General features: G+C 37.1%; 1 protein-coding gene across 1 annotated transcript in view; it reads left to right on the plus strand.

Annotated features, from left to right (window-relative positions):
* Positions 1-3,366: 3,366 nt before the first annotated feature.
* RpS3A (ribosomal protein S3A) overlaps positions 3,367-27,961 on the plus strand; it is a 40,058-nt gene continuing 15,463 nt past the window's right edge. The window contains exons 1-2 of the mRNA XM_081747794.1: positions 3,367-3,873; positions 24,541-24,644. Of these exons, the coding sequence (XP_081603920.1) occupies positions 3,812-3,873; positions 24,541-24,644 (166 nt within the window). The 5' untranslated portion in view covers positions 3,367-3,811. The remainder of the gene's footprint in view (positions 3,874-24,540; positions 24,645-27,961) is intronic.

The following is a 27,961-nucleotide window of genomic DNA, read 5'->3' on the forward strand; positions in this document are numbered from 1 at the left end:
AAAAAAAAAAAAATTGTCGCCCCTAGAAATTTGTCCTCAGGTGTCCGTTCGTGAATTTTTATCTCCACACTTCTCAACGTCGTCTGTCGTAACAGCACAATTACATAACAGCCATATGCCTATCATGCCAAGTAATCTTTACAAGGGGAAGGGGGATACTGGCTCTCTTAGCCTACCAAATCGGTGACTGTGATTCTACATAATACATTATATTTATGCTTGTGTATGTGAGCTCCCACAAAGAGTTTCTGGCTACGCCCTAGGACATAATATGTATTTTTGATGTAGATTAATAGTTTGCCTTTAATTATGATTACAATTACAATGCATTTAATTACGATTAAAGCACAACTATTTTTATACTATCACTTACATAAGCGACATGCTTCATAATGGCGTTGAACTAACCATTTCTGTTTTCTTCTATTTCCTTGACGTTAGCGCTCGTACCTTCAGTACGGAAACCATAGCTTAGTTCAAATTAGAGTGAGTTGGCAATATTTGAGAATACGCCAGCTTATATCTAAAGCAAAATGTAGGGTTGTAAGGGATGACGACAAGGATCTTATAAAATAGAGGATCTGCTCTTACAACAAAATCTTGAAGCCATACGTCACAGTTTCGCCACCCCTACTTTGCCCACGCTGCCCAATAGGATCGCAATGTTTTGAGCCAACAATCATGGCGGAAACGAAAGTAGCCAATCAGATGATGCAAGAAACGAGAGTAGCCAATCAGACTTGGCGATGCTCGGTTGTTTTTTGGCTTCATTGATTTAATAGGATGAAGATACATATGGGCAGATCCTCTATTTTATAACATCCTTAGATGACGAGGGGTAGGAAAACAAGTAGTTGCGCATGCGTAGTCGACAGAAAGCAGACGAAAATCCCGATGCTTGTAGTAGACCTGAATGCCGATTGAACATAGCATACGACAAGAGAGGAAAGACAGAAAATGCGCATCTGAGTGACGCGCATGCGTAGGTTCCGCTTGTCAAAGCAGGCGAGAGACCGCATCCAGAAGATTGCAGTAGAATAATTGTGATAATTATAAACAAAGAAATTATATATAAAATGAAATACGTACTTTTCCTTATTAACAGGGGATGCCGGGCATACCGGCGTTCCCTTACGCTACGCCGCTGATTCAGATCCTGATTTACCGATCTTTAAAAAAACCCACGTTCCACGTACGTTTAAAAGAGCTTGAATATGTTTATGAGAAAAGACAAAGTAAGGCCATGCTTATAGAGAGAGAGGATATTGTGTCGTTGCGCCACAAATATCTACGGCAAATAAGAAAATTTCGAAACCAAAATAGAAACATAGTACACATGGACGAATCGTGGGTAAATATTGGGATAGCCGTGGATAAAGAGTGGAAAGACAAAACATATGGAAGGAATTGATCCTTTGGAGTGCGATTGATTCAATGTGATAAGTTATTATTATTATTATTATTATTATTATTATTATTATTATTATTATTATTATTATTATTATTATTTACTTATTTATTTATTTATTTATTTATTTATTTATTTATTGTCGTGGTGGTGGATTTCTTTACTACGTGAGTTGGCAATATCAGTCGGCAGTAAAATAGGAGCGCAATCTGTTCTGCGTTTGTTTTTAATGCTCAACTTGGCATCGCTGTTCCCATAAGACCAACAGTTCACTCTTAAGTCTGGATAAGCAAATAGCATCTTGCTTTTAGCATCCTGCCCAAATATAACATTCAGCAAGTTTCAGCAAGTTTATAAAACAGCCGCAAAACCTGAAAATGAGAAAGAAGTCGGTCGTGGGAATGATTTATACAGTCGGTAAACCATATAGGCTCTCTTATTATTCGAAGCAAGTTTGAAACGGCGGGGGTCATCCCTTTACGAATGCCTTTAGAGAAGGAGCGTGACTCAAAGGCCTTTCGCCATGTGTTTGACCCAGTCCACCCCAGATATGTATTTTTTTTTTTTTTTTTAGCTCCACGTATTATATTTGTTGTTTACTGCTTTACTTTTTTTAAATGACAGCCTAAAACTGTTAATGAGATTGATGCATCACAAGAAAAACAGCCATAGTCAAAAATGAAAAAATCAGAAGGTACAAAAAACCTCTAGTTTTCAGAGCCCTTATGCAGAGTCGTTTGACGCGTTATTAGTGCCATACTCATTACAGTAATTTGACTAACATGTTTCCTGCGGTTTCAGGCCTTTAGTATGACGTTAATCATGCCACAAAACGGCTCTGCATAAGGTCCAGGGACGTAGTGTACATTAAGGCTATAAGGCTTACGTTAGCCTATCCGTTTATTTATACATCAGCCTGAAATGTTGCTTTTGGATATTGATACAATCAATTTTATTTAAAATGGATTTTTTTTATAATGCGCTGTTTAAATATCACGCGAGAAAAAATAGATTGAAGCTTCTGAAAGAACGCATTGTAGGCTATGGGCAGCTAGCCTTCCGCCTTTCTCATGTAATCTTGAGAATGGGGCAGTGACAATCGCTTTCTCGTCACCCTCAGCAGACGAAAACCACCAGCAGTACACAAATTCAACACGATGCAACGAAAGTGGACTAATGCTGCCGAAAGGCTAGCCTTTCGGGTGTTTGGAGAAACAAAAGCGACTTGACGCTTTCTTGTAAGAAAGTATAAAACAGAAAGACTATGAAAAATTTAGGAGCTCCATTTCAGTAACAAGTTCTAACGAAGAAAGAAAAGAGAGAGAGAGAGAATAAAAATGATTAATACTAATACATCAAGAACCTTACTGCGTACCGGTTTGTGTTATCGCAGTGTAAAATTTGCATTTGATTTGGAGATAATTGACATAGCAGTTATAAATGCTTGTTGTATTTTTTGTGTTGTGTTGCGATCCGCAAGTCTTGCGAAGATCGATACGGAATGAGGCCTCAGATGAGGTATATAGTTTCTTTTTTTCTACTTTCAATCTAAAAATAGCTTTTTCTATAAAAAGCATCAATTGAGTGTGAGCTGCTGCACTACTGTTATCCATTAGTATGTGTTGTTGTGGATGAAGTGCTTAAGTTTGTGTCTATGATTTGGGGGATTTAAAATTAGGATAGCCCTATATCCGTTTATTTGTTTCTATGTTTCTATATCTTTCTGTGAAACAATAATACCGTGTATGTGTGTTATGCGAGTATCGCATATGTAAGGAAACCGTATATGTAAGGGCAATAAGAAGCAGAACAACTCTTATACTGTTTCTTGCATTGTATGAAAAATATACTGCATGAATTATCATTTTTCTATGAAGCATTACAGCCAGGTCCATAGTCAGAACACTAAGACGTGATCGTTTAAATAAGGGCGGGATAGGTTTTTTTTTGGGGGGGGGCAACTTGAATTCTTTTTACACCCATATATACATACAACAAACAATTGCAAGTTTCAGAGGACTGTGCCCCTCCTAGATGCCCTCTAGCTACGAATCTAATTAGAGCATACCCATTTCAAAACTTCACGCTACGTTACTGATAAGGTCCCGTAAGTTTTAATGTTTGTGTGGAACTTCAATCATTCTTTTTCTTTGAATTAGGTCAGTACGGAAAAAGTGGAAAGGCTTTTCTATATCCTGAGTCATTATTTTTAATTTTAGATACTTTTTTTCTTTAAAAACCCCTGAATTAGTAATTATGAGGATCTAACATAATTTCGATTAGGTTTTGGAATAATTCCAAGCTGTGAGTCTGGCTACATTAGCATCATTGGTTGAGTATGAGGCAGTTCCTTTACGTCACATCCGTCTTGTTTCGTGTTGTAGTGTCGACGAGGAGTTCACGATGGCTGTAGGTAAAAATAAAGGCCTGTCTAAGGGAGGAAAAAAGGGAGTAAAGAAGAAGATGTAAGTAATTTGACAGCTTACTACTTACATAGTTTAATAGTACTGAGAATTAAAGATCGGAGTGCACGATGGCTGTAATATAAACGGATTAAAGTCATATGCTTACACGCATGTTAGTAAAATTTATAATTCAGTAAGAATTAACATGATGGTCATGTATTGTAATATACTTTAACAAGTGTGTTCGTGGGATTTAAATTGAAGGGGTAATTTAGATAAGGGCGTATCGACCTATTCCCGGTAAAATGAGATATACATATTTTCTTCAAGTTTGAGCATGTCTGCATGTGTCTAGGTAGTGTTAAGGTACTATCTTTGCTCGATAGTAAACTCTTGTCTCTAAAAATAGCGTGTGAGTACGTTGGTTAAATGGGATAAGAGCGTTTGTTTTTTTGCTGTCCTGAAAAATTGAATTCCTAGTTACGTCATTATCTAAATTTACCCTTCCATTCTTTAAAGATGATATTGCGTTTTCTGTGTAAAGGAAATTTCCATACGTCGTTGTATGGTTGTACACATTAAGCTTAATTGTTTCTGTACGCCAGGTTCCAGAATACAGGTCCTCTTTCCTATTTAGCTATAATGACAGAAAACATGCCCTGCGGGGCTCTAACCCGCCTTCAGTCGCTGGCGCTCGCTCGGCAATACAATTTAAATTAAATATTAAACGTTGGTATAGAAATGAACCAACCTAACTACTAACCTATATGGGGGGGACCTGTGTTCTAGAACCTTCCCCAAGAGTTGATTATATTCCGTGCTGTAACGTTCGGATTTGTATTTAGTTAGGTCTTAAATCGTGTAACTAGGTCGTTATTTCATACGGTGGCACGATGGCTCAATGCCGAACCTCTTACCTTTGGTGTATGGGATATCTGGTTCGACCCCCGGTCGTTTGTGGTGGACAATATTGTCCGCGTCTTTTCTCGGAAGTACTAATTTCCTCCCACATTTTCATTCTGTCATTCACGTGCCTTAATCAGTCGTCTCTGTAGCCTCACGGCATGATCATGCGAAGTTGAACTCAATGATCCCATTCCTATGACGTATGTTCTTGCTGCGGTTTATTGAAACTATTGTTGAATCTCGCCTCTGAAGTGAGGGATCTCTGGTTCGATCCCAGACGTAAATCTGTGGTGGATACAATCGAGTCTGATTTTTTTTTTCCGAGCTTCTTGCCACATGCTCATTCGACAAGTTCTTTCGTAATAACTCACTAGTCGAGATGCAAAGAAAGAAAGAAAAAGCCGGCTTTTTTGAATCGATGTTTTTTTCAAATAAAAAGTCTGCTTTTTTGGGAAATAAACGAGAATTTTGGAAATTTTGGCTTTTTTTTTTTTCATTTTAATTTTTCTATCTAAATAGGTTTCTTATAGTATATTCTGTAGTTTGATAAGAATTCCGGGACATAAATGCGATATTTCGTTCTGAAATTCATCATCAAGATGGATGAAGCACATGCTTTACGAATTAAAGCTAACATGAATGTAGTATTTGAGGGCAGTTTTAGAGGCTGTATAACTTCATTTTAACTTTTTTCGACATTTTTTTCTTCTAGATCATTTAGTTTGTTATCCGTGTTTCATTTCTAAGAGCGTAGTACTCTAGCTTCTAGCGCAAAAGTTAAACTTACGTTTTCATATATATCCGTCAAAGCGTACGTTTTTCAATATATCCGTCAAACCGTACTTCCACATTACTGTTATACTGTAGTTGTGCAGTGATTTAGGAATAATTTCCCGGACACAACCTTGAATGCCAATTTATACAAATAATCAGTAGCGGATTTAGAAAAGTACTTAAGGTGGGGTTTCTCTGATTTAGTTTTCTGAAAAGTCTTAATTTTATTTGGGAGGTGCTTGAAGTTTGAGTACAGGCATAACTGATATTGAGTTTCGTTTATATGTTTAGCAGTAATCTTCCGGATACATGAGAATCAGTGGCGGATTTAGAAAAGTATTTTGGGAAGGATTTTTCTTACTAATGTTTAGTTTTTCTAAACATTCGTAATTTTTATTTGACGGGAGCTTAGTTTATGAGTAAAGGCATAACTAATAGATATTTCGTTTGTTGCAGACATTCCGTAACTTTGGGGAACATGCTTCAGTCCGAAGGACCGCCCCCCTAACCTTCGCAAAACTGTCACTGCTGGTAATTAGTAATAATAACGATTTAAAAACAACAAGAAAGGAAGTCACAGTACACGCACTGTTTCTACATTCAGAGACGGAATGAAGAAAAGCTTTGTCAGAATGGTCTAATGCTTGGTTGAATCCCGGGCTTCCCGATAGAAGCGCAAAAGCTAACCACTCAGTGATGTTTGTTGTGCAGTTGTATTTAGCTTAAATATATTCCGTAGTCCTTTTTTGGGGGAGGGGGGGAGTTCCGTAATGATATGTTGGATCCCTCTTGTTAAAAATTCAGAAAACTTTAGGATTGGGTAAACCGTGATTGTGGTTATGTAAAACTTAACTGTAGTATTCCAAGAATATACAGAACCAAAGGCTCTAGATGTGCAGCCTTTAAGTGTATCATATAAATCTAAGTATTTCTCTTTTATTTTAATTTTATTTTGCTTCAAAAAGAGGGTGTGGAATATTTTGAAGTAAGAATACTACATATAATTTTGCTAGTTATTTGTGTATTTTTTTTAAAAGAAGTGTTTAGTTTTAGGGTTGGCTGGTTTACACAAACTTTTTTTTTTCATAACTGGTTTAAACCAAAAAAATAAATAAATAAAAAGAACGAGAAATGCGGATCGTGTGAACTTCATGGTGACGTTTCCACATATCAAACCACCTGCAATAGTTAATTTCCCTTTCATCTTTTAATCAAGGTGTCCCATGTTCAATTCTCGGTCGAACCACAACCCTTCTTTCATGCGTAAACCAAGTAGCGGTTCGGATGTCACTTTAAGCGAAAGTCGTCTTGATAACCTCGGTATTTCTTAAGGATGTTAAGCCTAAACATACGAAAGGAAACCAAATTGTATATTTCTGCATGCCTAAATGCCTGTTGTTTTATAAAGAAGCCACGATTGGTTAAATATATTGATAGAAATTGGCAATATTTATCGATTCCCTACGTAGCTTCCAACATTAGCTTGGATTGGACTTTCAATGATATCTACGTACTACATGCAAAGCAATAACAGGATTTTCCCGTTATTGTCTTACATTTCTAGTAATGACGGGATGTTCCCGGTGGCTAGGGCGGGAGCTTCTCAATTTAAGAAATTTACTGACCGGACTTCTTTAAGCTTATGAGACGTCTTCCAGCATAACCCCGCTGTTGCATAATAACACCAAGGCGGAACAAACTTATTTCTGTGAATATGTAATATAAAGCAAAATATCTAAATCAAAAAACCTGGTTTAAACCAAAAAGGCCTGGTTTTAAAATCCCCCCAAAAACTGGTTTTTGGAATTTTCAAAAACAACCATGGTTTTTGCCAACTCTGCTTACTTTTGTGTATAGGAGGTTAAAAAAATCTTATTATATACATTGGTTAATCCTTTGGAATTCATAATGTAAATATGTTGAAGAAAAATTGTTTGAAATATCTTTTCGAAATTCATGGTTTACTTTCGAGGTTTTATATTATCAGCATCAACCACTAAACAGTCTGCTTTATCAATTTAAAACAGAATTTTGAAAAAGGCCCAAAATTTCCCAAGCATAACAGCGAAGCAGAAAGTTTTTTCAAAAAAGCCTGTTTTTTCCGAGCCCTTGCATCTCTACTCAGTAGTAATCCTCTTCTTTAACTCAAGAGGGCACATTCATGGACGGGCAAAAGTGCACTTTGAGCAGGACATTCATAGGAACCGATCAACAATAAATAGCATTACGAGAAATTACACCCCATTAATTTTAACAAAATGAGCCCAAACGTCCCTAACCCAACCCGATCCTGCTCTGCTTAACCCTACCTTACTTCATGTGAACACCGCCGCATCCTGTGAAAAAAAAAAAAAAAAAATCACTCGTTCTGCTCAAAGTGCACTCACCCGTGGACGTAAAAACTGTCCATTTTCCCAAACCTGGGTGTGATCGTAGGTTTTAGTAAGCCTTTCAGAATTATTTGTCTTTGTACTGCATTTCTGTATTGTAGTAGGTTCTGTATTTTCAGGCTTAAAATTGTCACTAACTTACAAAGAGTGTTTCAAATGCTCGGTGCACATTCACTTTAAGGGGACTTAACCGTTTTGCATGTAAACACGGCTCGATTTTTTACACCAATACGATGTTTGTGTTTTGAATTTGTACCGGAAACTGTTCCTATATTTCTCTATTTTCGGTGCCTTCCTATATTCATCGTTCTACTCAGTTTCAATCTTTGCCTCTCCACAAATCATCAGAGCTCTTTACCATCATATGTTATAAAACTCAAATTGAACTACCATTTGTTAATACGGAGAATCAATTTCCTCATTGCACCCCAGTTTTCATTTAACGTAGATTTCAACCGTAGAATAACCTGGCTTCGTAGCATTTGAAAAAAGAAAAAAAAAATCCGATATTTGCACAGTGCATAATTCAAATTGTTTGTCCATTAGTTTAAAAGTTACAGGGGGCATATTAAGATAAATGGCCCACCCTAAATATTATTTATATATATATATATATATAATATACACACACACTTTTAGAGTAAGTTGGGGCCACGGTGGCTCAGTGCTAGAGCGTTCACCTCTGGTGCTTGGGGTCCTTGGTTCGATCCCAGCTCGCGCCAAGTAAAATTTGTGGTGGACAAAAACCGTGTGCGTGGGTTTTCTCTGGCTCTCCCACTTTCCACCATTTCATTATTTCATCGCAGTCTCCTTTAGCCTAGCCAGCATAATCGTGGGACGTAAAGAGCAATTTCATTTTTCCTTGTTGAGTAAGTTCCTACTAATGTGCTTTAAAAGATCCTCAGAATAGATTCTCGGCTTTAGAAGATTCGAAGTACACTAGTGTTGAGGATACTTTGATTGAAATTAGGAATAGCATTGAAAGTTCAGCAAAAGAAAAATTGGGAGACGCGGAATTACGTAGGAACAAACCATGGTTCTTCCAGGAATGCATTAAACTAGCAGAGAAAACAGGCAAAATTACTTTGGCTACAAAATCCAAATGAAATAACTACACAGAATTTCGTTGACATCAGGCGGGAAATTTCCAAAAAGGGGATCAACGAATTTAAAAGGCTATCAACCTCTTGCTTATATATTAGTGACGGAACAATTCTCACTGATACGGATAGCATCTTAAATAGATGGATATATTTCTTAGAAGATTTGCTGAACACGTAACCAAAAACTGTGCGTGGAGAAAAGGAAATACACACCGCAGAACCATATATCCCAGAACCCAACCGAATAAAGTAGGAACCGCTATATAGAAATTAAGCACAAGTCTCTGGGTGTAGATGAAATTCCGGCTGAGTTAATTTTAGCTGCAGGCGAAAATTTGTGGAACAAGACACACTCATTCTCCTTATCTGGAACAAGGAACAATTGCCACAAGAGTGGAAAGAATGTCATTCTTCCAATTCACAAGAAAGGCGACAAAACTGACTAATAATTGAGGCATTTCTCTTGTCAACATCCTATAAAATCCTTTCAAATATTCAATTAGCAAGATTGACCCCAAACGCAGGTGAAATTATTGGAGGTTATCAGTGCGGATTAGACGAAATCGATCAACTATCGACTAAATATTTACCATTCGCCAAATACTCGAAAAGTGCGAATACAATAACCCGGTAGCATTAACTATGTATTGATTTTAGAAAGGCTTACGAGTCTTAGGAGAGAAACATTATACAACGTTCTTACAGAACTTGGAATACCGAGAAAGCTAATTAGATTAATTGAGGTATGTATAAATGAATCCCAAAGTAAAAGTCCGGGTAGGCAAATTTTTGTCCACGAGCTTTCACGTCGAGAAAGGCTTGAAACAAGGAGATGTGTTGTCACCATTATTATTCAACTTTGTCCTGAAATACGCTATAAGGAAAATCAAAGATAGCAACCAGGGCTAAAGTTGAACGGTATTCACCAGGTTATGGTATATGCTGATGTAAATTTAATAGGGGATTAGAAGAGAAAATAGAAAGAAATGCAGAGAAAACTAAATACATGGAAGTGCGTCGGGACCGTAATACGGCAAATTATGGATGCATTGAAATGTTAAATTATACTTTTGATAAAGTGGATACTTTCAAATATTTAGGATCAGTATTAACCAGGGTTGGCTGGTTTAAACCAAAAAGCGAAAATTGTTCGTAAAAGTGTGTGTTCGTAAATTCTTGATGGACACACACTTGTGGGTTATCAAGTTTCACTCCCGTATATTATTCGTATTATATTCAGACCTAAATTCCCCATTCATTACTCAAAGGGATTATAGGCCTACTACAAAAGCAACTTACGTTTTTTTGTGTAAGTTATGAATGTTTCTCATGTGATTTTTTAATAGTTTATTATTATTATGCAGTTGCAATCAAAGGAAAATTCTAAATATTGTTTCGTTCTAATAATGTTGATTATTGATAAAATGCATCGAAATGCCGTACTTGTGGGGAGGGGGGTCATACGAACCACATGAGAGGTATTTCTTGAAATCAGAAGTATCTTTATCTATTTATGTATAAGTGGGTCACAGCCAAAGTGGACTCAAATAATTCGTATCTTTATTCACTTTTCGTACTGATACGCCAAGTAAGTCGTTGTATTTAACTTTAACTAATAAAGGTCGTAGTGAACTAACTTAGACTAAATTAGTTCTTCTGTACTCTGCAGTATTTTGAAATTGCCCATATGTAATTCTGTATAATGGTTTCACTTGTTCAACTATTTCTTTTTGTCCTTCTGAAATGACTCTTGACAATTATATTAACAAGTATGTAAAGATCAGTACGACGTATTTTTATCAGGAATCCTTCTTGAGTGAGTCGGCAGACGTATCGCAGTTGTGGCCAGTTAGTCCCGGTTTCGAGTCCAAATGAAGGACAATTTCCTTCGGATGTAAGTCGAGAAGCGGTTGGATTCCGCTTTAAGCGTTATGTGTAACCCCTTCCAACATAACCCGGTTGTTGCATAATAACGCCAAGTCGAAACAAACTTATTTCTTTCCATATGTGATACTAGCAGCGTTCACCCCGCTTCGCTGCGGTCACCCCGGAACGCAATAAACTTTGTTACTTAGATAATTTTTACTTTTTCGCTTTCAAGTGATATGATAAAAACCATAGAAGATTGCAGTAAATCTTAACATTATATCGCCTGTCATTTATGTTAACCCGCCCCGCTTCGCTGCGGTCATCCCGGTGCTGGCATATTGTAAAAGTGTCTGTAAAAATAAGCAAATCAATTAAAAAATTTTAAACAGAAGATTCAAGCTATTTTCCGCTGTATATCGCCTGTCATTTATGTTAACCCGCCGAGTGACACGGTCATGCGGGTTGCATATAAATACGTTTATTTTTACCTATGATGAACTAATAACAAAGGATTTGTACGTTATGGACACTTGAATGGTCAATTATCTCAAGACACTGGTAATTAAAAATTAAAGTGATATGATAAAAACCATCTAGGGTCCAAATCCTAATAACCCCCCAAAAATGAAAGAAATTGGTTCAGCCGTATTAGCGTGATGAGCGGACAAAGAATTGTACGTTCTCTTTTATATATATAGATAAATACATAGAGCAAATTATTTAAACCAAAACACCTGGTTTAAACCAAAAAAAACTGGTATTTAGTTTTTTTTTTTCAATAAAAACCATGGTTTTTGCCAACCCTGGTATTAACAGACGAAAATCATCTTCAAGAAGAAATTAAATGTCTACTAAAAGCAGGGAATTCGTGTTATTATTCAGTTCAAAATCTCTTGTCGCTGATTCTGTCGAGGAATTTGAAGCTTAAAATATATAAAACTAGAATTATGCCTGTTCTGTGTGGTTGCGAAACATGGTAAGTATTTGAACAAGTCGGACCCAAGAGGAACGGGAATGGGGGGGAATGTCGGAAACTTCATAACTTTTAACTACATGTTTTATACAGTTTACGAAACATTGTTAGGGTCAAGTCTAGGAGGCTTAGGTGGGCAGGTCATGTAACTAGAATGGAAGAAAGTAGGAACGCTTTCAGTCTTGACTGGAAAACAGCATTGGCAAAAACCATGGTTTTTATTTAGGAAAACCAAAAAACCAGGTTTTTTTGGTTTAAGTAATTTATGTATTTATATCAGATATGGACAGAAATTTGTTTCGCCTTCGTATTATGCAACAACAGTGTTATGCTGGAAGGGGTCACATAAGCTTAAAGCGGAATCGAATCCGCTTCTCGGCTTCATCCAAGAAGAATTGTCCATTTCGACACGAAACCGGTACTAATTGGTCACAAATGCGATTGCCGCCTCACGAAGGACTCTTGATAAAAATACTTTGTACTGATCTTTACATAGACCTAGTTGTTAATATAATTGTCAAGTCATTTCAGAAGGACAAAAAGATAGTTACGCAAGTAAAAACATTATACATATATAAATCGGGAAACTCCCGCCTTAGCCATTGGGAAAATCCTGTTATTACTTGAAATGTATTTGTATATAAAATATTCATCGTTTAAGGTCAATGTGTCATAATCGCTACGCTGAAACTAGGGTATTAAATTAACAAATTTGGTATGTAGATATCATTCAATAAAATTAAGTCAAATCCAAGCTGATGTTGGAAGCTGCGTGGGCAGTTGATAAATGGTTGCCAATTTCTATCAATATATTTAAGCAACCTCGGCTTCTTTATAAAACAGGCATTCAGGCAAGTAGAAGTATATAATTTGGTTTAGTTTCGTATATTTATGCTTAACATCCTTATGAAATACCAAGGTTATCACAGAAAAGACTTTCGCTTCAAGGGACACCTCGAATCGCTACTTGGTTTACACTTGAAAGATGGGTTGTGGTTCGACCGAGAATTGAACACGGGACCCCTTGATTAAAAGGTGAAAAGTAAATAAACGTAATGCAGATGGTTTCATATGTGGAGACGTCGCCATGAAGTTCACACGATTTAAAGCATTTTTCGTTCTTTTTTGTTTTGGTTGGTTTAAACCAGTTTTTTAACAGCTGGTTTATACCAGCCAACCCTGCTGGAAAACCAATCGGAAAACTACCATTAAGAAGACCTAGGCGCAGATATGAGGACAGTATTCAGATGGATCTCGCAGGGATAGGAATCCAAAGTAGAAACTGGATCCAGTTGGCTAAGGACAGAAGTCAGTGGAGAGCTTTCGTGAACGCGGCATTGAACCTCCGGGTTCCATAAGCCATAGTTAGTTCTACTGATGTGCCCCACCATGTGATCCGAGGAACATAAATCTGTTCTAAACCTTTTTTCTAGTTACTTACAGTTAATATTCCCTACAAATACAGTGCATAATTCATAGACCAACTGAAAGAAACCAGTTTGTGCTATTCGCTTTTCAGCGTAAGCTCTAAACTTCGAGAAATAATATTTGTAACCTTCCGCTTGTCATAAATACGATTGGCTAGTGATGTATCACTCCCACTCCCCACGGGGAGGAGCAAATTATACACGTGCATTTTGACAATATTGTCTCGTGTTGTCCAGATACAGCAGCAGCAGAAAAGGAAAAAAAAAAAAAAAGACTAAAAATTAAAAAAATATATATGTGAATTTCGTTGGCAAACAATTGTTGCTAGTGAATAAAGGTTTACCTTGTTGGTGTTTCACAACACTTGCGGAGCCGGGATTCATGCCAGCCATCTTTCAGGCTTGAAAGCAGAACACGCGTCCACAGGTGAATTGGCGCCATAATTACTGCACATGCTTAGTGTTTATTTCTATTTTTTCACTAATCACAGTCAATTGCAGGTTTATTTAGATAATCTGTATTATATTTTTGTCATTTATAATGTGGTAGTTTTATATGGAACTTCATAATGAAAGTAAAAATCAAATCATACGAACTATTTTGTGGAGGAGTACATGCGTCGGCAGACCAACAGCAAATCAGCGAGATTTAGTTTCACGTGGCTTTATTTATCGCAGTTTAGGGCTTAGGCCGAACAATCACTAAAAGACACGAACGCTACCTAAACGAATCAGGGCAAGGGGGCCCGCGCGGAGGTGCGTTCGTAGGGAGCAAACGCTTAGCGATGGTGGGTAAAAAACTAGAATAATGTTTAAAAAAAGAACACTGTTGACATTAAAACGCATGTCTTACGTGTGGCACAGCTAACACTAAACATCGCGCCTTTTGCACGGTGGCCTAGTGGTAAATTTTCAGTGCATGGGGTTCTTGGTTCGATCCTCAACCAAGTAACTTTGTGGTGGACAACATACTGTAGTGTCCGTGGGTTTTCTCGGAGCATTCCAGTTTTCTCCCACATTCTCACAAATTCTTTCATCACTCACTCGTCTTAATCATCCGTCTCTGTAGTCGGACAACATAATCCTGGAACAATAACAAACTTTCATTTGTTTTCATTATAGAATGTTAGCGTATGTTTAGAACAGTCTCTAAATCATTCATTACCTGCACGGCTAGACTGCACTTTCTGCCGAACAAGTGATTTTGTCACAAGTTGTGGCATTGGAGGAATGGAATCACTGTTATTTGTAACCGGTACGGAATCTGTGTTTTAGTGGTTGGTGGAATTGATTTTGCCTCCTGTGCTGTGGTTGGTTGGTTGTGTTGAAGTCGTTGATTGGTTATGTATTCGTAACTAATGTTCGATTGTTGTACGGTTGAACGTGTGTGTTGCGTTGAAGTGTGATGTTAAGTCAGTTTGTCGTTTTGTTTGATATTCTCAAGTGAGTTTTTAATTCCTATAGTTTAGGAATATTGTGTGGATTGATTAACATTGAAGAATTTTTATTTTATGTATTTATTTTTTGTTTGTTTGTAATGTTACTAATTATGATTTCATTATCAGCGAATGTTCTGAAATTTCCTCGAAACGTAGTAGACACAGTGTTTCGGATTGGTTGTGTTTCTGTAGAGAAGTGTGTCTTGAAACAATCGTTAGAAATTCTAGTGACCTTATCGGAGGTCCTGGAATAGCAGTTGAAGTGGACGAGAGTTTGTTCGGTAGACGTAAATTTAATACTGCTGGTTGTTCTGGCTGCTGCTGGGTGGTTGGTGAAATGTTTTTTGCATGCTGGATTGATTTGTAATAAGTGGTGAGTGTTTATTTTTTTTACAGTATTTTTTTTCCTTATTACGTTAGATTTATAGTACTGGTTTGATTATTTATTGTTGTTTTGGATGTTATGTTACTTGAAGCCTCCATTTAGATCTCAAAATTGATAGTCACCGTTTCACCTGCATTGATTTCTCGGAAGACACCAGCGTCAGTTCTCAAGGATATTGCCCTTGTACGTAGTAATTGAAGAGTAAATTCTTGGTGAGTGTGGTAGATCATTTGGTTAGCAATGGTAATTTATCATCATTATGATACGTCTTAGTTTGGTGGTGTGAAGTTAGATTACGATTACTTATTAGGTGGTCTGCAAAACGTCCAGAATTTACTTTTCAATTGCTTCGATTCATGGGATTATTGTTGGGAACTGATCTCGGAACTGTTCCGAGGAATCTGTTCCAATGAATGTTCGGCATAAAGTGCACTCTTACCAAATGCACGATTCTACGTCCAATGATTCATAGTTTGGTATTTATTCCATTCGCCTGCTTTTCCAACGTGACACTTACGAGTAGGTTAGATAAGTGGTCTAGCTAGTTGGTGTCCGAAGGTAAGTTATTAGGAAAGTACTTTCCCATGACGTTGCTCTGTTAACGTTGTCATATACATTAAATATCTACTGTAATAGTAATGTATATAGTAAGTTCATGTAGGGATGTGCTTACTACTACCTCTTCGCTGGCTCGAGATTTCCCAGAAATTTTCTTGCCGGTTTCTCAGTAAGCAATGAACAAAGCATTACAAAACTTTGCGTGGAGTCAGGTTGATGATAAAGTATTGGACCTCGGACTTAAGGCCTTTTTTTTTTTTTTTTTTTTTTTTTTCTTTTCTTTTCTTTTCTTTTCTTTCATATGAAGATTGAAAACATTGCCTTGACGAAACCGTGTTCTCTTTCTCTTGTAGCAGGTTTCGGTGAGTAACTTGGGCACGAACTGAAAACTATTTTCAGCTGACTGAGGCTCTTTTCAACAAAACATACGTGGCTTTAGAGGGTTTGGACAAGGGAATGTGTTCGTTTTTCATTGCTAAAAGCGGGAAAATCTAGGACAATTTCATTATTTTTCTTTCCTCTAGGCTCTGTATACATTTGTAAGGAATTAGAAATGGAAACTGTCTTTATTTGAATCAAGAAATTTCTAGTCTAGATTAACGCGAATGTCACTCTATAGCTTCCTTCTTTCACGAAACATGAATAGACGTGAATTTTTTGATCCCAAGAAATAGCCCCCTCTAAAGTTTTTTAAAGTAACGAATAGTGCTTAAAATAAACACAACAAAACACATAACTTGTCGGGTTTAAGTTTTAGATCAAAAACAATTTAAGACAGTCAGTATGTTTTGTATATGTAACAGGTTGCATTTGCTGCTTAGGTAAGGGAGACTGTGCAAGTTTTCATTTAACCTTTATCAACATTCGGACCAGCAAGTGAACCAAAAGCTAAGGTTCCTTCAAACTTACTTTCCAGTTCATTGTGACTTTGAGGTTAGTTCAAAGTTCTAGGGTCGTTCTTTAGTTAAATATAAAGCTGTAAATAGCAATTGCATTTTCATGAAGTTCTTGTAGTTGATAGTTTATCCATTTTATGTTAGAATTTGAATTTTGAGGAAGATATAGAAGGAAACTGGTATAATTCTCGATTTTTCAATTCAAGAAGTTATCCCAAATTAAAGGCCTTTAAAGGTATTGGGAACTGAATTGTGTGCATTTAAATACTATGAGCAAAGGGGGGCCAACCCGCAGAATTAGGAATGCGCTTGAGACAAGACGAGCTCAAGAAAATGTCACGTCTCGTTATGATAGAAAAATTATATTAGGTAAGATAAACATTAGGTGGGAAATCAACATTCCCATCAACAAATAGACTCAACTTATGATAGAATTGGCGATCTGAAACAAGGACGATGAACGAAGAGTTGATGAAGCAATGTTTTTGTTCCTGTTTGGGTAGTTCGGCTTTGAAGTCAATTTTTTTCGTTTAAAATTTTCTTTTACTATTTGAAGTAATTTTGGATTACTTCTCTTTTTTGACTAAATTTGTGTTAAACTATAACTCGTCTCGAATTTTTCTTAATTTTTTAATGGCATTTTCACGTGAAACACTTGTTTATGGGAGACCTCTAGCCTTCTGGAAGGGAAGACAAACATCTTTACTAACTACAAAGTTTTTCATTTACGAGGTTTCTCCGGAAAATACGTATAAAAGTTGAATAAGAACTTTATTTTACAATTATTCAGGTATTACAATATGGTCTTCTTCAAAGTACTCTCCCTTAGACAAGATACACTTCTGCCAACGACGTTTCCACTGTTCATAACATTGCTGAAAGTCTTCGGTTGGGGTGCTGTTCAGTTGCCGTGTCGTTTCTGCCTTGATGGCTTCCACATCTCCCAAATGCCGCCCCCGAAGCACCATTTTGCATTTCGGGAGCAGGAAGAAGTCACAAGGGGCTAAATCGGGTGAATAAGGCGGGTGGTCTGTCACGGTGATTAAGCTTCGGGCCAAAAACTCACGCACAACGAGCGACGTGTGAGCGGGCGCATGTCGTGATGGATCCCCCTGCCTCCTTGTGCCAAATCCGGTTGAACTCGGGCCACACGAACTCTGAGACGTCTCAAAACTTCCACGTAAAACTGTCCGTTCACACTCTGGCCGGGAGGGACAAATTCCTTGTGAACAGTGCCCCTAGAATCAAAGAAAACAATCAACATTGTCTTCACATTGGATCTTGCTTTTTGCTACTTTTTTGTTCTCGGTTCTTCTGGTAGCTTCCATTCCTTGCGTTGAGATTTGAGCTCAACATCGAATTCGTAAAACCAGGACTCGTCTCCAGTGATGACTCGGTTGAGAAAATCCCCTCTTTTCTCTGCTTCCAACCAATCCTCATAGCACTCAATCCTCTTTGCTTTCTGTTCTGGAGTCAAGAACTTCGGTACGATTTTCGCACACAATTTCTTCATTTCAAGTTCTTGTGTCAGAATTTCGTGAACGATTGTTTTGGGAATTGACAGCTCGTCAGCTATCATTCTGACTGTCAATGTACGGTCTTTAAGAACACAAGTCCGAATTCGTTAACATTTTCATCAGAACTCGATGTCGACGGGCGTCCTGGGCGAGGGTTCTCCTTTCATGTCTTCTCGGCCTTCCTGAAACCTTTTCAACCACTTGTTCACGGTTGGTTCCTTCAGAGAATTGTCTCCGTACACTTGTTTCAAGCACTCAAAAATCTCACGGCCATTCTTACCTAGCTTTGGAAGAAACTTGATGCGCTGTTCCTTAGAGAGAGAGCTCCATGCCGACGGCAGGTGAAACATGGTAACTTTCAACGAGCTGCCACACACTCCTACTGACACGCAGAGCGCTCTGACTCGAACTGAGCGATGATGGGATTGGCTACAGCAGTAGTGCCACCTGGCGGTGGCTACAACCTGTAAAATAGTTATTATTCAACATTTATACGTATTTTCCGGACAAACCTCGTATTATGTTTGAGTATAAAGTGATTAGTAATTAGCATAGAAGAGAAATAACTGTCTCGTTTCATTTTGTAAATTAGTTTAAAATTTGACCTGGTTTCTTTTATCAAAAGAAGTTCTCGAAAAGTGTGGTATGACAAGATTTAAACCATGACTACTTGTGTAATGACCTGCGCATTATTCAACATTGGTAAACGCTCTTCATTTTATTTGTACAAACACTTTATCAATTTATAGTTTTTATTGTATAAATCATGTAACATTGACAATGTTCGGTACGAAAACTGAACTAGTGATGTCCACGAGACTGGAGAAACTTCTTTTCTTGTAGTCAACAAAGAACGTGATCTTACGACCTTTTATCTTTGTTCATCGCAGAAGCTTGCTTAGGTATTTTGGGTAGCGCTCGTTGTTGAAATTTTAACATTTTGATTATACTTTTTTAAATGTTTGTCAACATAATTTTGTGGTTTGACAGTATTCCGTAACATTTTTTTAAACTCATTCTGTAATACTTTGGTATGCACGACATTGCCAAGCATTTGTGCACTTACCAACCGAATATTTTGTTTCCAAATGCAGTATAAAAAATGTATACGTAAAATATTTATTTTGTCTAGATAAAATTTTGATAAGTATCTCAGATTTCAATATTTTTCCTAGGCGGGACTTCAATAAAAAGGAGTTGAAAAGTAACACTGCCTCAATACTGGTAATTCCTTTTGAAGAATACCGGATATTCGGCCTAGCCAGGGAATCAAGAGATACTGCATTGGTTGACAGTTGCTTGAAGACACATTTTTAGCTATATCCCGTGGTGTGGTGGGCAGGGTGGATTGATTTAAATCAAGATTTAAATCACTTGATTTTTTAAATAAAAACTGTTGATTTAAATCAAATTCCGAAATGAATTAATTTAAAGTGAAAGTAAGTAAAATCCCGTTTGTGTTCAGTTATTTCGATTATGGAAGATAATAATCATAATACAATGAGAGACAAATGTATGTAAGCACAGTATGAAAACGAGTATCATGTAGAGGGGATCGGGGAAAATCCCATTTGAACGGGTAACGGGTGAACCCTGCTTTCTTCTCTTTGTAACACAGGGTTTTAAAATTTCTATTCCAACGGGGAAATCACCATGGACATTTAAGATGAAAACTCTTTTGTGTCCACGTCTTTTTGTTTGTTTCCAGATAATAGGGGCGTATTTAGAGGGGTCCGATCCCCTCTGCGAAACAAAAAAAAATTAAATTTTAAAATTTTGGGCGAAATTTATGTACTAAATACATAGAATTTCCTCGGGATCGTAATACTACAAATTTTGGATGCGTTAAAATATCGAATAATACCTTTGATAAAGTGGATACTTGACCCCATTGCAGAAAATTTGCCGCGCCTGTGCAGGAAAAATTGTCAGAGGAAATAAAATAGCCAACAGAAAAGTATAAAAACGTGCCTGCTATGTATAGATGTCTTAAATGCACGAATAACTCGCATTTGAACTGTTTTTCACGTCACATAAAACATATTTTTAAGAATCACAAGTGTTTCTTCTGCTGGAACTGATCAGCTTGATTTTTTTTATTTTGGAATTCCTGCAGAAAATTTTTGACTTACAAAAGCTCATCGCATAAAGACAAAGTTCTGTCATCGGCTAATATATAAGATCAGAAAACGATATTCACGAAGAAATTAAATATCGACTAAAAGCAGGGAATTCGTGTTATTATTCACTTCAAAATCTCTTATCGTCGCGACGATAATTATGCCTGTTGTGTTGTATGGTTGTGAAACATGGTCGCTTACGCTGAGGGAAGAACGCAGACTGAAAGTATTTGAGAATAAAATCCTGAAACGAATATTCTGAACCCAAAGGAACGGAAATGAGGAATGGCGAAAACTTCATGATGAGGAACTCCATAATTTATATCGTTCACCAAACATTGTTAGGGTCATCAAATCTTGGAGGCTCAGGTGGGCAGGGCATGTAGCGAGAATGGAAGAAAGTAGGAACGCTTTCAATGTTTTAACTGGAAGTCCAATCGGAAAACGACCATTAGGAAGACTTAGGCACAGATGGGAGGACAATATTAGGATGGATCTCTCAGAAATAGGAATACAGAATAGAAACTGGATTCAGTTGACTAAGGATAGAAGTCAGGAAGCTTTTGTGAACGCGGCATTGAACCTCCGGGTTCCATAGGTCATAGAGTTAATTAGTTAATTTCAGGCGAAATTTATGTACTTTATATGTATTTCGTGCCGCTAGCTAGTTCCAATTGCTTAAAAATATGCCCCTGCCAAATACAAGTAACTTTCGTGAAAAGAAGTGTCATGTTGATATACATTGCTGTACTTTTTCCTTAATGCTTAAGAAACATTGTTTGGGATTGAAATAGGTTAACGATTGGGAATGAATTCAAAATTAAAACCCAATACTTTCACTTAAATGGCATAATTAGCATTTAATACTAATTCCTAATGTTCTTTCTTCAGTTCGCGACTTGTATTATACGAAGAAAAAGATTTTATTTAAATAAAAAAAATAGATTTAAATCAGAAAAATCAACAAAAATGATTTTTTGAAAAAAAAATCATGATTTTTTTCCACCCTGGTGGTGGGTCAATTTCATGTTCATGGACGACAAAGCAAGTCATACAGAACAACCCAGATTGAAGAGACCCTGGGGCGTAGAAGATCTACTGAATGGACTAGCCACCTTATTCCCTGATCTGAATCCCATTGAGCGTGTCTGGGATGCAACTGGACGACAGCTTGCACATCGGAATCCACCACCTTTGACCTTGCAGAACCTGAAACTATCTTTAGGGAGGAATGGGACAACATACTCCTGGAACTTGATGCTCTCTCGTGGACAGCATGGCAGACATATGCAGGGTGCATTTGGTACCCAAGGTGGTCATATACCTTAGTGATTTGCTCAAAGCCCCTCCGTATTCATGACAACTGGAATTTCATGTCATACTATAGTGCTCTCCATAAGTTAGTTTTTATGCTGTTATGACTCGGGTGCAAAATGTCTGGATTTGCCCGGAAGAGATGAAGAATAGGAAGAAAAAATTGCACTCAGTTTCGACCTGAACTTTTGGTTCCGTGTGCCCTGAAATGTTGTCTCGTGGGCTTTTGATCATGTCAATTTTAGGCACCCATTTCGCGGAAATATTGCTCTCCTAGATGCTGGGTGATAATTCGGTCAACCATTGCAGTAAACAATTCCACTGTCTCAGCAATTTGCATGATTGACATTAGCTGAACATTCATTATTATTTCACGCACTTTGTCAATGTTCTGAGTTAGTGCTTCCACGGCCTTCCTGATCGAATGTATTCTTCAGTGGAGGTTCTCTCCCTCTTAAGTCCGGCTGCTCATTTCGTCACGGTGGCATATGAAGAAGCACTATTACCTAAAGTAGCAACCTTGTCGGCGTGGATCTCCTGCGACTTGAAACATTTCCTGTTGATATTCAATAACAGCTCTCGTCTTAAATTTCTGCATTTGGTCACACATTGGTCACTCTTGCCTTTCTGGACCTGTAACAACAGAGTAAAAGTCGATGTTAATACCAAATTTGGTATGATATAGAAAAGTTTAATAAATACTGCCTAAAATTTTACGTGTTCTAATACTTCTTGGTTAGGCTTAGAATTTATGTAACAACCCTCGTATAGAACGAATAATGGTAACATAGCTGGAAGCTTTTTTGTGATGGATTAAACGTCCCAAGATTTCATTTCTATCCTTAACTCTAGTAAGACCGGATGCGGTAGAAATTACTACAATATTCGGTTTCAATGTTGATATAGAGCAAAAGTGATTGGTGTTACGAAAATCAATTTAGCGTTCTAAGAATATGTACCATCTTTCTCTGAAAGTCCTAATTAAACCGAAGGTGGAACAGATCGGTTCAGGTTTTTAAGTTAGAAAGTTGTCAATCATCCCCGTCTAATAAATATAATTGCGAAAGAATAGCAAAAAGGTTAGAAAAAATGTAATCCCATTGGGATTCGAACCAGATTCAAGGGTATTGAATCATTACGAAAATAAATTTAATACGTATGGCTATCAAAACTGTAGAATATTCCTCCAATTGTGTTGATAGGGAACGAATTCCGTTACAACTTTGTGCGCGCGCGCGCGCGCGTGTGTGTGTGTTCTACATTTGCCAAGGTACTGTTTTGTTCTAGAAATAGTACACAGGGTGTCTATCGGTCACGATTTTTTTTTACCTGTACAATTATAAGTAGAAATTGGAAAATTTTGTTCTATAAAATATGTCTATGGTCGGCTTCAGACGCTACCAAATCGCAAGCAAGGCATACTTCTATCGCATGCGTGGAAATTCGGTCTGATTCGCACCCAAATTCAAAACGGCGATCGAGATGTTGCCTTTCTTGAAGAAATGTGTGTCAGGTGTCTTCAAAACCTCCGTATACACAATGTCCACGTTCTACGGAAGCTTTTAGCGGATAACCTACTACAAGCGAAATGTTCATTCCTGGAAATCAGTAGCATTAGAACTAGTACTCTGACAATTTTCAATCGGGCAAGCCTCTTTTTCCTTCATGTTTGACGAACTGTATTTTGTGGTCCGCAGTATTGGTACACTTCTTAAGAACGTGTAATGTCCTCTGTTAAAACAGCCAAGCAACTGATAGCTGTGGATGTGACAGAATCTTCCCCTCTAGAAAACTTACTTCTGCTAATACTGTTAGCAAGTATAGATTCCAGTGTAGGCATTAATGTATCGGGACATAGCAGCTGTTAAATGTATCGTTCGAAGAGTTAGTGAAAGTTTTTAAATTGTGGGGCACCTTCTGTATATATATATATATATATATATATATATATATATATATATATTTAGTTTAGCAACCCTTTCGGTAGCGATGCTATGAGACGTGAACGTACATCCGAACCACATAAGGTATTGCTGGGAATTCAACCCCGGTCTCTCACGTACACTAACTTGATTAGCCACAAGGAGCTCATTTTCTGAATATAAGGCTTTTTCTGTTTGTCCCGTATGTAAATACACACTGCTGGATCATGGGAAATGAATTTTGGAACATAGTACCTACTTTTATCACGTGGTTAAAATACGTCCCCTAGAGGAAGAGGGAATTACTGAAAACTTACGTCAGAATTAAGTTTCTGAAACCTCAGCTTAGGGAGATAAAATTCGATGTATAAATTTCGCATTAAAAGCAATTGAAAATTGTCCCAGCTTTTCGAAAATTACATTTTAGGGGAGGGAGTATATCAACAACTGTTGTATACAACAGCTACAACTGACGTTTTCCTTTGTCGGATATTTTATCAGCTAGTCCATTGCAAGTTAAAAAGAATCTATAATATAGACAGATCAGTGAAAATATGCCAAAACTAGTTGACTCTCGGATTAAAATTGACGATTTGGAGAAACATGTCTTATTCCGGTGCCACGCGTGAGTATTCAACCTTGCTTTTCTCCCCTTAGTTGAACGCTTTCAGACATTATACCATGATCCATGTATGGAGAACAACGCAACTGTTCGACATTGTAAGTAGACTCGGTCAAAATTACCTTCATAAATGAGTGTTACCGAGACTCGTATTCTCATGTAAGAACTCTTGTGAGCGTTTGTTCGGCTATTCACGTACGTGTCAGTTGTGCAGTCTGTGTCAGTATTAAGTCAAATTTATTTATTTTGAAAGTATCTTCTTGAAAGATAAACTATTTATGATCTGCTTTGAGAGAGTTATTTGCAGCTAAGATTTGAATTATTTAGATTATGGGTAGTGTACTAATAATCCAAGTTCGGCAAAACCCTTAGATATTTGATCGTCATGCTCGAAATAAAGATCATTGACTCAGGTATCTTATGTTGATCACGTACTTACGAACGCTTTGCTAATAATTTGAGGTAATATTTATATTTATATTTTCACTGAGTTTGTCCATTTCTTATTTCAGAGTTGATCCATTTACCAGAAAGGACTGGTATGATGTCAAGGCACCCTCAATGTTTGCTACTCGCCAGATTGGCAAAACCTTAGTAAATCGTACTCAAGGAACCAGTAAGTTGCCTTTTTTTTTTAATTATATATAATTACTATATCTAATATGTAAAACTTGAATTAATGTAGTGTTCCTAGGACTTCGTTCCGTTGTATCACGGTCCTCAAATAGTATGATTACTTAAGCGGAATGAGACTCCTGATCAAGTGAGCTCTCTAGAGGTGCAACAAGTATGTTTAGTATTCTCCATAGTCTCTTCGGTGAGTTGAATTTTATAGCGCCTTGTGTTTTCTACGCGTAGTTCTGAAATTTACATTGGTTTGTCTTCCATTTGTACTTCTACGATAGTTGTATGTTGTCAGGATGTGGCACAACGTTTGCGATTCTTTAAACTGTTGCGTTCTTCAGATTCATGAATTAGTGAAATAGATGATTGCGTATTAGAGTGAGTTTAACTACTTCATTAGTAAGGGAGTGTGTCAACGAACAACTGATTCAAACAACCAGGGTAGTAGAAATGACTGTGGGGTTGAAACGTGAAGAACGAAAGAAGGATGAGCTGTTTGGCGTGAAGTCCGAGTACTTAAAAATGAAGGAAAATCAGTGGGCAAGTTGAATTCAATTTTCCTCAGGGACGATGAATTCATCCATATACGCTCAGCCATCACATAATACAAGTATATATGCAATTATAAACCACCTCTTCGTGGGGTACACGTGTAACTAACTAGTATTTTATAATGTATGGTTGCACTGCGTTTGACAAACATATACTTCTTTGATCTACACCACGTGAAGAAGTTGTATGGCGTGTTATTTTCTGTGTTGAAACCGGATGTTGTAGAGAGTGAAGACAATATATTCAGTAGCGGTTTCTGACGTAGGGCTACCGGGCTACAGCACGCTTCCTATGTTTGTGTATTTGCGTTAGACCAATTTTAGTTCAAAAAATTTTCATCTATTCATTTGTTTAAACTGTTCATCAATTAACAAAATACAGAACTTTCCCATGACGATCTTTTTCGAGCGTGGAGCGCGATTATCAGCGCCTTCAGCAGTGTGGAAGTTGTACTAACGAACCGAGCGGGCTGTACTGAATGGAGCCCGCTTGAACTATACAAGCCTATATCTCTAGCATGGAGCAAAGATCTCAATATGCCTTGTCCACTTTCCTTTTTTTACACCCAGAATAGCTTCCACCGTGCTGTGTTAGGTTGAGCCCGAAGACATTCTGCGCAAGCGCTAAGTATTCCTCTTTCTCGCTTTCTTTTGCTTACTGGCGGCGCTCGCCGCTCGGTTTTGTCTTTTCTCCTCTTTTTTATTTTCTTTAATCCTAAAGGTCCGGGAACCCAGAATTGTCGGGAGTGTATATTAAATGAATTGAACATTTTTGACACAGATTCAGATCGTAGCAGAATTATAGCGCGCACATTTAATGGGGCATCGGTAATAAGGGATCAATTAATGACTACAATCTAAAATTAAAGAACACTTTCCTTTGGCACACTACGTCCATTGTTAACGAATTAAATTTGATAATGGGAAGAACTGCATCTCAAAATCAATCGGCAAGGGTTTTCTTCTGTAGTCTTTCAGGATTTTCCACATTTTTCCTCTTGCTCCCCACAGCGTGTATCTGTTTTTAAAAAAAGTGGCTGTACGACGTATTCCGAGTGGGTCAGCTACTAAATGGAATTTCAAGTCACGAACCGTCAATTCTATCTATGAAAATTAAAATGTTTCGAAAGAGTGCTTTTCAGAACTAGAGAAATCCAACACAGGGAATTCATGTTTTGGTTAGAATTCTTTCACAAAATAATGCCGCATGTGAATATTTTCTATAATCAAATTCAGTGCAGGCCTACCATTAAAGTACAAACAGTACTTAAATATTTAATTGAAGCCATTGAGAAAATTCGGAATGACAGACAATATTAGAACAAGTGATATTTTTTTCCAAAAGTTGGTAAAACAAATATGGGCGGATTATATCTTGCAGAGTACCCAATGCCAAAGAAGTATGTGATCACATTTCTGCGGATGCGCGAAATAGATGTGAGAAAAGAAGCCATTTGGATGCCGCCAAACTTCTGGATTCTGCAAATTTTAGTGATTTTTCCGGAAGATCTCTGGACACTGCGGTTGAAAGCTACCCAATGTTAGGTAAGCAGTGACTTCGCACTGAGCTTTTGGTTCTGTCAGCTTATCTTTAAAAACAATTTACAGAACAATTTTAGCGAAATAACAACCCTTTTGCAAATAACAGTGACCATACCAATGTCCACAGCAGAGCCTGAGAGATGCTTTTCGTCTCTAAAGAGAATTAAGACATTTATGAGGAATTTCCGTAGGTCAGGAAGGTTAACTGCCCTTGCCATGCTCTCGATAGAAAAAAGTTTGATCAACAACATGGGTGACTCCAGGGTGATAGAAAAGTTTGCCAACATTAAGAATCGAAGGATGGATATCAACTTCCGCCTTCAGTAGATAAATACACGTATATATATATATATATATATATATATATATATATATATATATATATTGTAGCACGCTTTGTTAATGACAGTACGAGCCGCCACTGAATATATTCTTGAGATGCTTCATTAATTGCAGCAAACAGCTTCTTGCTATCAATGACCGCTTTTATTCTATAGCATAAGTTAAAACGAGAACTTCTCGATTTTCTGTCACACATTTTTGTCAACTTTCTTCCGCACATTGGGATCTAATAAGCGCTTTAGTCCAATTTAGTAACATCTATATACCCTTAAAAAAGAATGCTCAGATAATTCATTTCCTTGGTGTTGGGAAATCGTCGGATACAACGGTAATCAGTTAAGCGACTTTTAAAGCTTCACTTCTTCTGAAGAGAGAAAAACTGAAATTAAACAGAGACTAAGAACAGTGATTTTTTTTATTTATTTATTTATTTATTTTATAAATAGCCAGTGGGATTCGAACTAGGTTCAAAAGTTTTGAATTCCAACAAAGAAAAAATTAAACACGTATGGTTATCGAATCACCTTTCAGTTGTATTGAAGGTGAGGGAGCTCGTTTTTTACGATTTTCTTTCAATTAAATAAATAAATATATATATATATATATATATATATATATATATATATATATATATATATATATATATATATATATATATATATATATATATATATATATAATATTCATTCTTTAGTTTTCTGCATTTGAAAAGTAGTTTTGGTCTGAAATATTGTATTAAATGATGAAATAGGACTTGAATATTTAAAATAGCAAACAACGTGTGTTGGAAAGGCTTCACTAATCTTTTTCTTCTGGCTTTCCACTCATTACCTTGAGTGCGCAATTACATATTTTGGAGAAGTGTACACTCATG

The sequence above is a fragment of the Thermobia domestica genome, unplaced genomic scaffold, assembly GCF_964235325.1.
Source record: "Thermobia domestica unplaced genomic scaffold, izTheDome1.hap1.1 HAP1_SCAFFOLD_669, whole genome shotgun sequence".
NCBI classification, from domain to species: Eukaryota; Metazoa; Arthropoda; class Insecta; order Zygentoma; family Lepismatidae; genus Thermobia; species Thermobia domestica.